Below are 13,883 nucleotides of genomic sequence, written 5' to 3' on the forward strand. Positions count from 1 at the left end.
GACCACACTAATAACACGGTGCATTCACATAAGACAGCTGGATAGGGTAAACGAAAGTATCTAAATGAAATGTTTTGACGTTTTCTGTTCTTTCCTAGATTAAAGGGTGTGTGTAAATTGAGTAGCCACTCCCATCTCCCATCATACCACGATTTCTTATCCTGTGTGAGTCGGCCATGAACATAAACGGCCTGTGGTAAACTTTTATTACCCTTCCTTTCATGAAGGATCATCTGAATAGTGCTGTAGGCATCAGGCAGTGTATTCATAACCAATTTATGTAAAAACTTTCTGTAAGGGAGATTTTAGCAGCAATAAATGCATCAGATGTCTGGTTCCTATTACCACCACTGTAAACAACTTTGACTCTGTACAATTTTTGGGTTTTTTTTCATCAAACCCTTCTGAATGAGTTTGTTCAAGTCAAAGGAAGTTTGCTTTAAAGCTGGACCTGAGCTCTGCAGGGCGCTAGATCTCCTGTAGCCGAGTTGGACATACCTCCTGTGTAATAAAATGTATGATGGGTGTTGTCTCTCCTCTTTTCAGGCTTGCCACGAAGTGCTGAAGAGGGGTGACCAGTTTCTAAAACATCCAGTGGGGCATTATGTCCTGTCTGTTCAATTTCTGATTGCAGACTATGAGTATGTTCAGAGGTCTCTGATCCTGACAAATAGCAGAGCACTATATAATTAGAGAGAGTGAGAGGGAGAGAGGACGAAGATATGGGTGGGTCTGGACTGCAGTCAAAAGAAACCAAACAGAGAAGGCTTTATGTGACTAAACAACAGCCTTGAACACACGCGCACTAGTGAAGCCTGGGGCAAATTGTAATGAGAGAGACAGAAGCACACCCGAGCTAAGGATGTGTGCGAGGGAGGAAGGAACACACTCGCACGTGTCTGTCTTCATGACGGAGATTTGCGACTTGGTCTATATTTTATGGTCATTAAATGAAGGAGAATTAGTAGTCCACAGACTAGGCAGTACCGAAACAAATGCATACTCCTGCATACGCTGAAGGCAGGTGTTAATTCTTACTACGATATCTGCAACATTCGTCAGTTGCTTCTGCATTGGAAGCTGTGGTTAAATAAAAAAGACACTTACAGCCTACAGTGCTCATGCGCCACACCCCTAAAATGCACCGCCCCCAAAACGCTGAACTCGGTCGATTCAGTTTGTCCAGATTTCAATTAGACACGCCTTCGCTGATTTTCCCTTTAGGTTTTAGTAGACAAGACCCCTGCTGACCGCTTTCCGTCGTCCGCTCTGTCAGAACGATCTCAAGGCAGAAGCTGAATATCAGTGCAGCTGAACGGGAAACAGTCTGATGTGAAGAGTTCGTGGGAAGGTGACCACCGTCCGAAGCTTTGAATCGATTAAACCGAAGGAGCTGACATGTTGGCGACTTTGTTAACGGTGTTTCTCGGCATCGCTTCCTTTTTCGTGCTCCACAGGCTGTTCGGGAGAAGGAGGTGAGTGAGTTTATGCGTCTTTTAATTTCATTTCAATAAATCAAAACTTAATTTCTGGGAACAGCCATGCAGTAGCAGTCAAAGTGCCGTATAGGAGGTAATAGGGCTGTTGATTTTCCCTGCTGAAAAAGGGCTATTAGAAACCATTAGGATCAGAACCTTATGGTTTTGCTTTCTAATGGGAATTGGCTTAATTGTTTGCAATAGACCCACCAGTTTCCTGTAGAATACGTTTAGATCCCATTAGGAAACCACCAAATGCATTTAGAATCAGCCAATGCTCACCTGTTAAACTGTTAGGATCCTTTACCGTGTGATATCAAATGTTTAAAAAGCCAAAACACATTACGAAACCATTAGGAACCAGCAGAAGCACTAAATGGTTTCCATGTCAGCAGGGTATTGACGACGGTTACAGTATAAATGATTGTTGAGTTCTAAATATTTTTGTCCTGTTTTTACAGTTTAGGGGTCTTTTATACTGCCTGATCATATACCTACAGAAAGCGTGAGCAGTAGTGAAACCATTTTAACTGCTTTCAAATTCGGGTTCAGGTTGTCAGAGTGGGCTGTGCAGTTAATTTTCTGCCTTCATAAGCAAGAAAAACGTCTCTAGTCGTGTGTTTTTCCGATAGTGTGGCGATGAATACAGACTGGCACTCTTCTGACTTTAATTTCCCAAATCACACTGTTTTAAGTCATATTAAGAAGAGCATGAAAATGTTTGCATCAGTTTCTACGGGCAGATGAGTCTTTTATTGCACACCTTGCACAATTAATTGTTATAAAGAAAACGATGTTATGACTTGCTGCAATGAAATGAGAGGTTAAAAGCGATGATGGTTAATGATAAAATTCCTGACTGACAGTAGATCAAAAGGCCCCGTTCGTGATGGAACACATGAACTAACCAATGATCTATCAAAGCCCTACCCGTAGTGTTGTTGTGTAGCCTCTGCCGAAAAAGCACACATCAGCCAGACAACCATGCATTTTAGTGCTGGTCTAAGCTGGTTGATTTATGCTGTTCTGGTGCCGTTAAGCTGGTCACCCAGCATAGTCATGCTGCTTGATCCGCAGAGCAACATCCAAAACACAGCATATTGTCGCTTTTCTGCAAAATTTTCGAAATTCATTTTTGTCATTTTGAACTTTTGTATTGAAAATTCCAGTTATCCTTTACATTGTGTTAAAATTTCAAAGATTGGATCAACGGAAATAGTCCAAAAAGAAAAAAAAATCTTCTTACATTAACTTCCATCACAAGTTAAGAAAGTTTTTAAGAGATTTTCTGGATTGCTGGTTTTGCTGGTAACCTACAGAGCCGTGCTGGTGACATCCTGTATAAATAAAAATAATGCATGGCCACAACTTAGTAAGGCATGGGAACAAGATCGCAATGCGTGGCCATGACTTAGTAAGGCAAGGTCTCGTTCCCACACCTTACTAAGTCGTGGCCACGACTTAATTATCTCATTCCCACACCTTACTAAGTCGTGGCCATGCATTAGGATCCCGTTCCCATGCCTTACTAAGTTGTGGCCACTCATTATTTTATTTATACAGGATGTCACCAACAGGGCTCCGTAGTAACCAGCTGTGCTGCTCTATATTGTTCTTTCTAGCAGGGTCCATTGTTGCGAGGTTGGTCATGCTTTACAGAGCACAGGCAAAACTCAACCTACTACAAATTCTCAAAAATCCAGTTTCTGTTAAAACATACACACAAAGGAATTGTATTTTATATGCTTATAAATGTCACGTTGTTAGATATACTTGTTAGGGTGTCATTTTTTTCGGGGCACTAAAGCTTTGTGGCGCTGTGCTTTGTGGCTTTTGTCAGCCAGTGGCAAGAAGTGTTGCTTAGATGTTGCTGCATGCTGTAAATGAGCAAAATGGCATTCTCATCGTGCACATGGCTGCATTTTATATGCGCAGCATCTCCTGGACGGCTTCTCTGGCAAGCTAAAGATTCTCCACAAGGGTGAGGCTATTAGCGCTCAAGTAGCTTTTGATGCTTCATAAGAGTGGTGCTTTGCGTCAGTGATACTGTGTCCTAATTGAAGTCATATTCATTACACATTAGCAGTAAAATGCAAGAAAAACATTTTGTAATGGCTTTTTCTTTGGTATTAAAATGAGTAGATATAAACAGTGATTTAAGAGATTAGCAACATGTGTAGTCCTTTTACCCAAAGTGTCCCAGGCGACCTTAAAAAACAGATGTTTTTCATATAAACTTTTGGGTAGTAATGCAAAAAATAAAGCGTGTTAAATATGTACTGGGTCTAAGGTCAAGATTGATCTAAACAGTCTGATCGTGAACTCAGGGTCACATAGTGAGTCAGCCAGGCTAATAATTAATTGATGTTATGTAAGAATTCTTTCATCTCTCCCAAGACACAAAACAGACAAACAACAAACTATTTGTTGCTATTGAAATTATAAGTATTAGTGCAGTTTAGGGGTCTTTTATACTGCCTGATCATATACCTACAGAAAGCATGAGTGGTAGTGAAACCATTTTAACTGTTTTCAAATTTGGGTTCAGGTTGTCAAAGTGGGCTGTGCGGTTAATTTTCTGCCTTCATAAGCAAGAAAAACGTCTCTAGTCGTGTGTTTTTCCGATAGTGTGGCGATGAATACAGACTGCCACTCTTCTGACTTTAATTTCCCAAATCACACTGTTTTAAGTCATATTAAGAAGAGCATGAAAATGTTTGCATCAGTTTCTACGGGCTGATGAGTCTTTTATTGCACACCTTGCACAATTAATTGTTATAAAGAAAATGATGTTATGACTTGCTGCAATGAAATGAGAGGTTAAAAGCGATGATGGTTAATGATAAAATTCCTGACTGACAGTAGATCAAATGGTCCCGTTCGTGATGGAGCACATGAACTAACCAATGATTTATCAAAGCCCCACCCGTAGTGTTGTTGTGTAGCCTCTGCCGAAAAAGCACACATCAACCAGACAACCATGCATTTTAGTGCTGGTCTAAGCTGGTTGATTTATGCTGATCTGGTGCTGTTAAGCAGGTCACCCAGCATAGTCATGCTGCTTGATCCGCAGAGCAACATCCAAAACACAGCATATTGTCGCTGTTCTGCAAAATTTTTCGAAATTCATTTTTGTCATTTTGAACTTTTGTACATATTGAAAATTCCAGTTATCCTTTACATTGTGTTAAAATTTCAAAGATTGGATCAACGAAAATAGTCCAAAAAGAAAAAATCTTCTTACATTAACTTCCATCACAAGTTAAGAAAGTATTTAAGAGATTTTCTGGTGTGCTGTTTTTGCTGGTAACCTACAGAGCCGTGCTGGTGACATCCTGTATAAATAAAAATAATGCATGGCCACAACTTAGTAAGGCATGGGAACAAGATCGTAATGCGTGGCCATGACTTAGTAAGGCATGGGAAAGAGATCGCAGTGCGTGGCCACGACTTAGTAAGGCATGGGAACGAGATCGTAATGCGTGGCCACGACTTAGTAAGGCAAGGTCTCGTTCCCACACCTTACTAAGTCGTGGCCACAACTTAATTATCTCATTCCCACACCTTACTAAGTCGTGGCCATGCATTAGGATCCCGTTCCCATGCCTTACTAAGTTGTGGCCACTCATTATTTTATTTATACAGGATGTCACCAACAGGGCTCCGTAGTAACCAGCTGTGCTGCTCTATATTGTTCTTTCTAGCAGGGTCCATTGTTGCGAGGTTGGTCATGCTTTACAGAGCACAGGCAAAACTCAACCTACTACAAATTCTCAAAAATCCAGTTTCTGTTAAAACATACACACAAAGGAATTGTATTTTATATGCTTATAAATGTCACGTTGTTAGATATACTTGTTAGGGTGTCATTTTTTTCGGGGCACTAAAGCTTTATGGTGCTGTGCTTTGTGGCTTTTGTCAGCCAGTGGCAAGAAGTGTTGCTTAGATGTTGCTGCATGCTGTAAATGAGCAAAATGGCATTCTCATCGTGGACATGGCTGCATTTTATATGCGCAGCATCTCCTGGACGGCTTGTCTGGCAAGCTAAAGATTCTCCACGAGGGTGAGGCTATTAGCGCTCAAGTAGCTTTTGATGCTTCATAAGAGTGGTGCTTTGCGTCAGTGATACTGTGTCCTAATTGAAGTCATATTCATTACACATTAGCAGTAAAATGCAAGAAAAGCATTTTGTAATTGCTTTTTCTTTGGTATTAAAATGAGTAGATATAAACAGTGATTTAAGAGATTTGCATTACTGTATAAAGTATTTTATTCTGCACCACAGTCCTTCCAGATCTGCTTCCACAGGTGGGACCTGCCTGCTGCACTTCATCACAGTGGCCAGAGGGGGCCGCCATTTCTTCCAAAGATGAACTGTAAAGCAATCCGTCAAACTTCATTAAAATGTAAAATGCATAAAATGGAACTTTTCTGCCTCTTAAGACAGGTCCAGGAAAAAATTAGAATGTGAAAACTTTGTGAAATTATTTATTTGTTTGTTTGTTTGTTTGTTTGTTTGTTTGTTTTTTTCAACATGTCTGAACTATGAACACAAGTCTATCACATTTAAACTACCACCACATAGTAATAAAGATTAAATTTAATGGAGACGTTTACTGTAATACAGCGTTCAGTTCTCTACACATCTCTTCCTGCACTCTTCCTGCACTGTTCTGTCAGTGGTAACACATAAGCCCTAGGTGGATTATGATTATGGAGTATGAGTGGTTCATGTGTTTACACTCTGTATGAGCTTCATTTACTTAGTCGTTAAACATAAACCCCTCGTGTCCTCTTGAACCAGACATGGTGGCCTTGTTGTGGTGCCATGGTTGTGGTGACCCAATTCTATCGGCCCAGTCCCAGAACTTTTATTTGGACAGTTTCACTTGAGTAATCTGAGCACACTCTGTCCCCCCAAACTGAGAACTCGCAGAATCGCTGAGTTTATGAGATTAAGAATAACAAAAACACAGACTCACACATTCAGTACACGCACGTACACACGTCTTCACTCTGCATGTACACATGAACTATGTATGCTGTGTTTATTTGACTTATGACTTTATTTGTATTGCTTGAGGGTGAGAGCCCATGCTTGTGTGTGTAAGATCCCTTACGCCCACTCACTCCCACACACCCACCCCAGTGTTCTTGTATAGCCACTGTTGTGCGGTTGGACAAGTTTTACAGAGCACTGGCAAAACCCCCATTTAAGCTCATGAGAAATTAAAAAAAAGTCATGAGAAAAGTTTCTGTCAACACACTTATATTTAGAGTGTTTTTTATTTGAGATTATTTTAATTTTGTACACTTGTGAAAGGTCATGTTGTTAGGATATATAAGGTGTAGTTTTTTGTCATGTAATCAAGATTTTTAAGGGTTGATAGTTTCTAAGTTGTTTTAGCTGTGCCAGGTAGCTGAGTTAAACTTGGCATAGTGTAAGAGATTGGAAAGTATTTGTGACATGACACAAAATAAATTAAATTAGTGATGAACCAAAATGTGTTGTTAATTAACAATATTTTAAAAAAAGTGTATGGCAATGCAAGAGTGTGCTTGTTTGTTTTGTAGGAGAGAGGGGGAGCCTCCTCTCATAAAAGGATGGATCCCATTTCTGGGAAAAACTTTGGAATTCAGGAAAGATTCCCATCAGTTTCTACAGCGACTACAGCAGAAGCATGGAGACATCTTTACTGTTCTCATTGCAGGTACAATACACAGTCACATACATACGTACAAACAGATGGATGTACAGTATAAAACCTGACTCTCAGTCCAGAAGGAGTGATCATAAACCAGCTGGAATTCATTAGAACAGGAAGTGCTGGTCAGAGAAAAACGTCCCTCTGTGTAAAATAACTGAGTTATTTTAGCCCAGTGTCGGGGGGGAGTGGGGTTAGCAGTATTGCACCATTAAGACATGCAATTCTAGTTGTTAGCCTGTGTGTGTAGGAGGAGGGGTGGGCGTCCAGAGCTGAGAACAAAGTGAAGGAGGAATGGGAGATGATGAAATAGAGGAGATGGAGAATAAAAACGAACATTTGTTTTTAAGAAAATGTGTGTGTACTTAACACAGTCATTCTTGCTCAACGGTGAAACTGTACTGCTGAGATCAGTCCAACGCAGGCTTGCAAAGAGTTTTTACCAAGATTAGCACATTTCACGTCAGTGGTGACAACATGGAATAGTCCATTACAACCAAGGTGAGAGGTTGGGGTGTATGGAGTTAATATTGTGCCGGAGGTTTTGGATAAAATACTACAATCCACAAGCAAAATATGAATTATTAAAATTTGTTGCAAATGCAAATCAAATTTGACTTGGGAAAGTTTGTCGGTTTGAAAAATGCTTAAAGCACTATAGTGGTCATTATTTTATTTTTGCTCCATAATAACAGAGTGCAGAACACATGTTATTTTGGTTGAGATAAAAAAAATAAAAATATGTACTGGAAACTAATGAAATACATATATACAGTGTGTGACATACACCCTGGTATTCAGGGGGTCCAATGTTTTCTGGCTGCTAACTCAATAGCCATTGCAGCACTGATACTAGCTTGAATGGCAGCAAAATTTTGGTTGAACCATTCTTTTTTTTTGGAAATGCTCTTTTCTAGTTTGATAATGCAGTCTTCCACACATCAACTAAGATCTTACACATCTCTTTCTCATCATTCTGGGCACATCTAAAATTTCTTAAGTATTTACAGCTTCCTGCAAATCAGCAGAAACCTTAAATGTAAATCTGCAGCATTATAATAGAATATATAAAGTGTGTGTGTTTGTTATGTTGTAGGTAAATACATGACATTTGTGATGAACCCTCTCCTGTACCCAGCCGTGATTAAACATGGGAGGCAGCTGGACTTTCATGAGTTTTCTGACGCAGCAGCATCTGCAACATTCGGCTATCCAGCTGTCCGCTCCGGAAAATGCCCTGGCATGAGCGACAAAATCCAGAAATTGTACCTGCTCCTACAGGGCCCTGCTCTCAACTCCCTCACACAGACAATGATGGGTAACCTACAGGTCATCTTACGACATCGCTTAGCCTCCACCCAGGTTGCAAAGCCAGAGTGTGATTGGTGGGAGGAGGGCCTGTATCAGTTTTGTGAACATGTAATGTTTGAGGCAACATTTCTGACACTGTTCGGACGACCCCCACAGGCAAACAAAGATCCAAAGATATACTTAGAAAGGATCAGATGGATAGATACACTACGTGAAAACTTCAGGAAGTTTGATGCCATGTTTCCACTGCTGATTGCTGGCACACCCATTGGCCTGCTGAGGAAAACCAAATCCATTCGGGAGAAGCTGATCAAGTTTTTTCATCCTGACAGAATGAAAGAATGGACCAGTCCATCAGAGTTCATTCAGTCACGTACTGAATTGTTCCAACAGTATGACATACTCAAAGACATGGACAGAGCAGGTAATCTGTACAGACCTTCCTACTATATACAAGCACACATATAAATTGTTGCAATAGTTTAACACACTTGAAGCTTTTGAGTAGGTAAGACATAAAGGTGGCCCACTGAAAGACAAAGTGTAGACAGAAACTTTACAAAGGGGGTATCCTAATAAACGAAATGGGAATTTAAACAGGATCCATGCTGTTGGCTAAATGGTTCCCAATTTCTTTATTATCGATTTTATATCTGAGGAACTTAGCAAGCTGCATGGGGCCTTTTGAGGGACAGACTCTTTGGATGGTCATATAGATGGAAACCTTCACACAGAGCTATCTCTCTGTTTTATTCCAAACTTAAAATGTCCTGTTACTAGAAACACTTGTGGAACTCAAAGCATCTGGTACTAAGATTAGGTTTCAGTGTTCTCAAATTGTTTAAATTACCCTAAAAATCATAAATTAAAACAAGAAATCACCTATGATGAATAAGAAATTGTTACATATATTTATGCATTATCGTTCTGCCCAAGAAACTGCTAAAAATGGCATCCCTGAACCCTGCAAATTGCAAACCCCACCCCTTTCCCCCAAAGTCCTGCACACTGTCTCTATGTTTCAACAAGACAGCAGGAACAAAACTCCCATTGTAACTTCAATAATCAGAAAGATTCTGTCTTTATGTCACTCTGGCAACAGGCTGTGGATTTTACTCACTCAGATTTGAGTCTTCATTCTCTAAACTTGAGAGTCTTTAGTGAAGTAGAATGTAATGTTTAGACCTTCTTGCTAATCTGACGCTTGTGGCTGGTGGCAACATCTAGCGGTGTGGCTGCCGGACCATTCCTCACATTGAGGAATGGCCGTTGTTGTTGCCGTGGGATATTAGGGGCAACAAGTTCTCTCTCCCTCTTGGCTCAGGTGCTCATGCTGCCCTTAATGGTGGTTTAGCATTGGCAGCGTGAGCTCATCCTGCTTCTCGCTGATCTCTTTGGCACTGAGGCTCGGGCCCTGACCTCATGCTGCCTCTCCCAGCTCTCATTGCTGCCTGGTACCTCCTCTCATTAGCATATTTTAGTATATTTGACCATGATCGATTCAAGCTAATTTGTGATGTACAGATCTAAGCTGCTATGCAGCACCCCTCAAATTGCTTTTTTCAAGTGTACTGAGAAAGCCTGAAAAGTTTTTTTTTTTTGTGGAAAAATGTGAAGATGTGAATGTTAAAACAACTGTTACAAAAATATTAGTTTGTACTCATAAGCCATCCAAGATGAGCTAATAATTTACCAAAAATGCACATTTTGAGTGTAATATACAGTCAGACATGATAAATATCTAAATAAAAAAAAAAAGGTCATGAATGTGAAGGTAAGAAATATCTTTGTGGTTAATTGTCTCACACTGAAAATACAAAAACAATCTACAATCTAAGTAAATTTAGTCCAAGAAAACAAACTATTATCATAGTCATTGGCAGTCCTATGTTTAGTACTTTGTGCAACCTCCATTTGCTAACACAAAAGCAGTTAGTCTTTTTCTATGATGCTTGATGAAAATGGAGAATATAGAGCAAAATACTGAATCCCCTCCTCATTACAGAATGTCTCCTGATCCTCCACAGTCATAGGTTCTCTCTTTTGAATTCCCCTCTTCAAGGGAGATTCACTGCAGCTCTCATTGTTTGAAACTTCTTAGCTATAGTGTAATTATTTTCTTATAGTCATCACCTCATTAATGAAAGTCGAAACACTTTTGTGTTAGTTTTATGTGTACATTCTCTAATTGTAAATCTATTTTAATTAATGATTAATGACTAAGGGAATATGGCCTCTGTTTTTATGAGTTTTGTTTTCTGAGACTAAATTCAATTAAAGGTTAGGGTTTTCTCATATTCTGCGTGAGACTAAGCTAATCAACCACATAAACATTTTTTTCGTGACCCTTTTTTTTTAATCCATCTTTACTATTATTATGGAGCAGACTGAACACGCCAGTCAATACACACACTGGTTCTATATTTTTCGTTCTATATATTTTTCTATATTCTCTTTCTCTCTAGCTCATCACTTTGCCATACTGTGGGCATCGGTGGGAAACACTATTCCAGCATGCTTCTGGTGTGTGTACCACCTTCTATCAGACCCACAAGCCCTCACAGTTGTGTTGAAGGAGATCATGGAAGTGATTGGAGAGCATGACATGGAGTATATCCGTAATCATAATATCACACTGACCAGAGAGCAGCTTAACAGAATGGTTTACCTTGGTAAATCACACTGACATGCACTGTACACACTCATATACATGCATCTTTTTCATTCTTGGTGCAAGAGAAATTGTGAAAAAAGATGACAAAGGGGCATGTAGAGCATTCCTTTTTTCATTTATCTTTCCTCATGTATCTCATTCTCTCTCTCTCTCTCTCTCTCTCTCTCTCTCGTCTGTAGAAAGTGCTGTTAATGAGAGTCTCCGTCTGTCCTCTGTTTCAATGAATATACGAGTGGTTCAGGAGGATTTCTGTCTGCATCTGGACCCCCAGTGCTCTGTGTGTGTGCGTAAAGGGGACATTGTTGCTCTACACCCCCGGAGCACACACCTGGACCCTGACATCTACCCACACCCACAGGTAGCTGTAGAGACAAACCACTGTAGCTATGGAAACAACAAATGAGTATAACTACCAAAACAGCTGTCTGATTGACTGACTCAGAAGTAGCCTGTTCAAACTGTCATATAAACCTCTCACTTTGTTTTGCTCCATGTATTGTAATACCCAAGTGCTAGAACATTTCCCCTGCCACATTTAATTAGAATCAGGTTTTATTGGTATTTGCACATACAAGGATCTTGTCTTTGGTTACTAGGTGTGGAAAATACTTGTGCTTTAGTATTATTTTGGAAGAATACAACTTTATTTGAATATGATTAAAAAGAGTACTCTTATTCAGTTTAATTATACTTTTACTCAATTACATGTATTCCATTATGAAAAAATACATACTTTTTACTAAATACATCTTAATTTTGAATTATTACATTTTCATTTGTAAGTACAAACCCAGTTCCAAAAAAGCAGGTAAAATGCAAAAATAAATAGAAAGCACACACAAACATCTTCTAAGCCGCTTATCCCTCTGGGTCACGGGGGGAGCTGGAGCCTATCCCAACAGTCATTGGGTGGAAGGCAGGATACACCCTGGACAGGTCACCAGTCCATCGCAGGGCTAAACAGAAAGCAGTGATTTATAAATCTACTTCAATCTGTAGTATAACAAAAACAATACAAAGACAGTATATTTAAGGTTTAACCTTATCAACTTTGTTTTTTTTTGTTTTGTTTTTTGTTTTTTTTTAATATTCTGAAATTGATGCCTGCAACACGTTCCAAAAAAGTTGGGACAGGGCAATTTAGGACTAGAATCATTGTGATGTTAAAAAAGCATCTTAAACAGTTGGAGCAATCATGCTTGAATATAAAAAGAGCATCCAGGAAAGATCTAGTTTTTATAAGCAAGGATGGTTCTAAGCTCGCCACTTGCATCAGCAAGAAATAAAAAATAATATCCTCCGTAAGCATGTGTGATAGTTTTATGGAATTTCACCCTCTATAGCAGGCATGTTGAACTGGGGACCTTCTGGGCCAAAGTGCTGCAGAGATTAGCGTTTACCCTCATCTAAAGCTTTGAATTCAGTGGGTGACTTGCACATCTGTGAAGGCAGCATATATTGCTCAAAATGTGTTCAGCATTAATGATGCTTTCACAGATGCCTTCTAGATGATGTCTTTTTTCAGAAATGTCCCTGTTTATTTTAACATAACAAACCCAAAAAAACATTCTGCATGTGTTTCAACGGCATGGCTACGTAATCAGAGAGTGCAGGTCCTAGACTTGCCTTCCACAAGTCTTCGCCTGTCTCAATGAAGGACCCACTTGGTTGCACAGCCGAAGACTTGTATTCCCACATGATTATTAAGTTTTGTTAAAAGGAAAAGTGATGTAACACAGTGGTAAACTTGCTCCTGACCCAACTTCTTTGGAACATGTTGCAGTAAAATATAGAATATTCTATTTTCAATTTAACAGGTCAAACAGAATTTACAAATCATTGCTTTCTGTTTTTATTAGCATTTTACCAATGAATGTGAAGGAATTAATGTGATTATATGTTTTATGTGTTTTTATGGTCTTGCAGCAGTACCAGTTTGACCGGTTCGTGAAAGATGGGAAGGAGAAGACTGACTTCTATAAAGATGATCAGAAGGTCCGGTACTATCGCATGCCATTTGGATCAGGGGCCACGATGTGTCCTGGGCGATTCTTTGCTGTTAACGAGATGAAGCAATTTGTGTGTATCACTCTGCTGCTGTGTGACATGCAGCTAGTTGTTGGCCACCAGAAAGCGACGCTGGACAGCAGCCGAGCAGGCCTGGGTATCCTACCACCTGCCAACCACATCACCTTCAGATACAGATTGAAACATCCACTTAAGGAGAGGGAAGAGGGAGACAGAAATGAATGATGGAGAACTAAGTGAGTGAGAATGAGAACTGTTTCAGTTCTCCTCTCAGAAACTATAACAAAATGCCTAAAAAAGGATAGATGTGACCAAAGATTAAAATTATATTGTGCTAATGAGAATTTGAGAAGCAAGAATGGTTTCTGTTGATGTTCATTAACATTCTGAAATGAAGTGTAACATAAATTTTTCATTAACATGTGAATGCACTGTACAGTAATAATACAAATCAATGCAAATATTGTGAATTACAAAATTCTTTTTTATGTATCCTTATTTCCTTGTATGTCTTTACCTGGTATGACAGAATTATGTCATTGTATATATAAAAAGAAAGAAATGCAGAATAAATCTTACAAACCTGATCAAACGCCTGGAACTATGTGAATAGAAAATTATGCACTTGGATCCAGACTAAATGAGTAAGACTTACAGGATCATGTGTTTCTAGCGTCTGAATCATGC

General features: G+C 39.5%; 1 protein-coding gene across 1 annotated transcript; it reads left to right on the top strand.

Annotated features, from left to right (window-relative positions):
* The first annotated feature begins 1,216 nt into the window (after positions 1-1,216).
* On the top strand, positions 1,217-13,783 carry LOC118801984 (cytochrome P450 7B1). The gene is made up of 6 exons (XM_036562410.1): positions 1,217-1,475; positions 7,053-7,189; positions 8,280-8,918; positions 10,960-11,166; positions 11,348-11,526; positions 13,095-13,783. Exons 1-6 carry the CDS (start codon positions 1,399-1,401, stop codon positions 13,419-13,421), a joined length of 1,566 nt encoding a protein of 521 aa, XP_036418303.1. The 5' UTR covers positions 1,217-1,398; the 3' UTR covers positions 13,422-13,783.
* Positions 13,784-13,883: the final 100 nt, after the last annotated feature.

The sequence above is a fragment of the Colossoma macropomum genome, unplaced genomic scaffold, assembly GCF_904425465.1.
Source record: "Colossoma macropomum unplaced genomic scaffold, Colossoma_macropomum, whole genome shotgun sequence".
NCBI classification, from domain to species: domain Eukaryota; kingdom Metazoa; phylum Chordata; class Actinopteri; order Characiformes; family Serrasalmidae; genus Colossoma; species Colossoma macropomum.